The sequence below is a fragment of the Octopus bimaculoides genome, chromosome 1, assembly GCF_001194135.2.
Source record: "Octopus bimaculoides isolate UCB-OBI-ISO-001 chromosome 1, ASM119413v2, whole genome shotgun sequence".
NCBI classification, from domain to species: domain Eukaryota; kingdom Metazoa; phylum Mollusca; class Cephalopoda; order Octopoda; family Octopodidae; genus Octopus; species Octopus bimaculoides.
The window spans coordinates 87,241,201-87,243,438 of record NC_068981.1 but is presented as its reverse complement, the minus strand read 5'-3'; the positions used below and the strand labels follow the sequence as shown (position 1 = coordinate 87,243,438).

Sequence of the window (2,238 nt, the reverse complement as noted above, 5' to 3'; positions counted from 1 at the left end):
TCATATTGCATTTAAGGTAATGCTCACATTACTTAAATAAATTGAAGTAGCATGAAACGTGCGTACTGCAATCACTTTTGAAATCCGTGTTGCTTATTATTTGATTTTAATCACCCATCCTTTTGGGATGTGAAATTCGGGTGCCTTCGCATAAGTACCATATTCAAGCCTTGAATATATATATATATATATATATATATATATATATATAATTGAAAACCAAGGGGAGAGTGGAGGAGGGGAGTATTTTTATTAAAAACTTTTGTATAGCATGTAGCATATATAACAATGACCAACATATGTTTCTACTGCACCAACTACGCATTGCTCTGTATGCAATTATGCGCCCTAGTTGCTGCAGTTTCATCAAGGGTTCATCACTTACGGCGTTTTCAAAGTGAACTAATTCAAACAAGCTTCTTGCGTTGGTATTAAGTTGAAGGTGATAGCATTACTTTTAAAATCGAATTGAATTTTGGTCTTAAAATCACCTCTACTGGTATTACAGTTGAATCATGGTTTAAAATGTTTATATAAAATTAACTGTAGCAGTTTTGTCTACATTTTACTGTATGAAGTACATTATTTATTCAGAGGTATTTCACTTATTTTGGCTTTATACCCCCAATTAATATTATTGTTATTATTATTATAATTATAATGATTAGTATTATTTCCATAAATATCATTAATTATCACAATCATTATTTTAAGTAGTATAATTATTATAGATGGTAAGTTATGTTTCTCTAAATCGTTTAAACGTATATTTAATCCAGTGCGGACATCTCGTAGTTTGTTCTTGTGTAGTGAAAATTTGGTACATTTCTTCCAATTCCCTCGGGTCTCTTCAATTTTATTGGTTGTCAAACCATAGTTCCTATCCTGATACCTAGTCGTGTTGACATTGTTGCTATTTATTGATCTATAATTAAGACCATGGTTTAAGCTTAATGACATTCTTAAGTGTGGGTATGTATTTATCTATGATATACTTACTTATCCTACACACACACACACACACACATATACACACACATGCGCGTGCGTCTCTTAGTATTCGTCTCCACATAGCTTGAGAGCTAATTTTGGTTTGTCTACGTCTTCATAATGTAACAACTCAGCAAAAAAAACAAAAAAAAACAAACAAACAAACAAAAAAAACAAAACAAAGGAAAGTCAAAACAAAAAAAAAACCGACAGAATATGTACTAGATTAAAATAATAAGTACGGGGATGGATTTGTTCAAGTAAACCATCCAAGATGGTACTCCAGCATAACCATAGTCCTAGGACTGAAACAAATAAAAACAGACTAAAATAGTATTTGATTACACCTTATACCTTTTAGATAGTTTTTATTTATTTATTTATTTATTTACTGATTAGAAACATAGAATGACAAGTTGTTTGATCCGTAGACCTTCTCTTATCTAAATTTCATAAATATTATCAGTTAAACTACACATTCACAAATATTGATTTTATGAACTTCTTGAATGTTTGTCCTAATTGTAGAATTAATCTTGGTAAATAGCTAACCTGGTTGTAATAGTTTTAACAAAATCTTATGAATGTTTCTGTATTAATCGTTGTTCGTAATTACAAAATTCGATGATATTTAAAAAAAAATAATCGTTTGATAATATTTATTTCAGATCTTGATAGGCGGCAAAAGCATAAGCGAATATAACGTGGGATCACTGCGTAAGGTAATAGGTGTTGTAAACCAGGAACCTGTTTTGTTTGGAACTTCTATAAAAGAGAATATTCGCGATGGTGATGAGAAAGCAACAGATGGTGATATAATTGCAGCTGCGAAAGAAGCCAACGCACATGACTTCATTATACAACTTCCAGGGGTAAACAATTCTGATTTGCTGCTGTTTTATATCCATGTAAAGGATCGAGATTGTTCTATTAAACACCTTCGGATACAGAAAGGGAACTCGATCAGATAGAATTTATTTTATTTTATGTGAAAAAATGTTGATCATTCCGCTCCGTCGCTAATCAGAGTTTTTCCATATGTGGATTTGTTCATGCGACTTAAAAGTTAATTTTTTTCGCCGTCTGAATGATACATTTGTATGTACCCGCGTGTAGTACGTATAACATTATAGCATATGTATGTGCTTGTGAGTAAATGAAAAATGAAACGTTTAGTTTCTGTTTGTGTGTGGGTGTGTATATACATACATACATACATATATATATATATATATATATATATATATA

General features: G+C 30.9%; 1 protein-coding gene across 1 annotated transcript in view; it reads left to right on the top strand.

The window, feature by feature from the left end:
• Positions 1 to 2,238, top strand: part of LOC106870660 (ATP-dependent translocase ABCB1) — a 130,796-nt gene that overhangs the window by 57,284 nt on the left and 71,274 nt on the right. Inside the window, exon 11 of the mRNA XM_052966110.1 lies at positions 1,659 to 1,862. Within this exon, the coding sequence (XP_052822070.1) occupies positions 1,659 to 1,862 (204 nt within the window). The remainder of the gene's footprint in view (positions 1 to 1,658; positions 1,863 to 2,238) is intronic.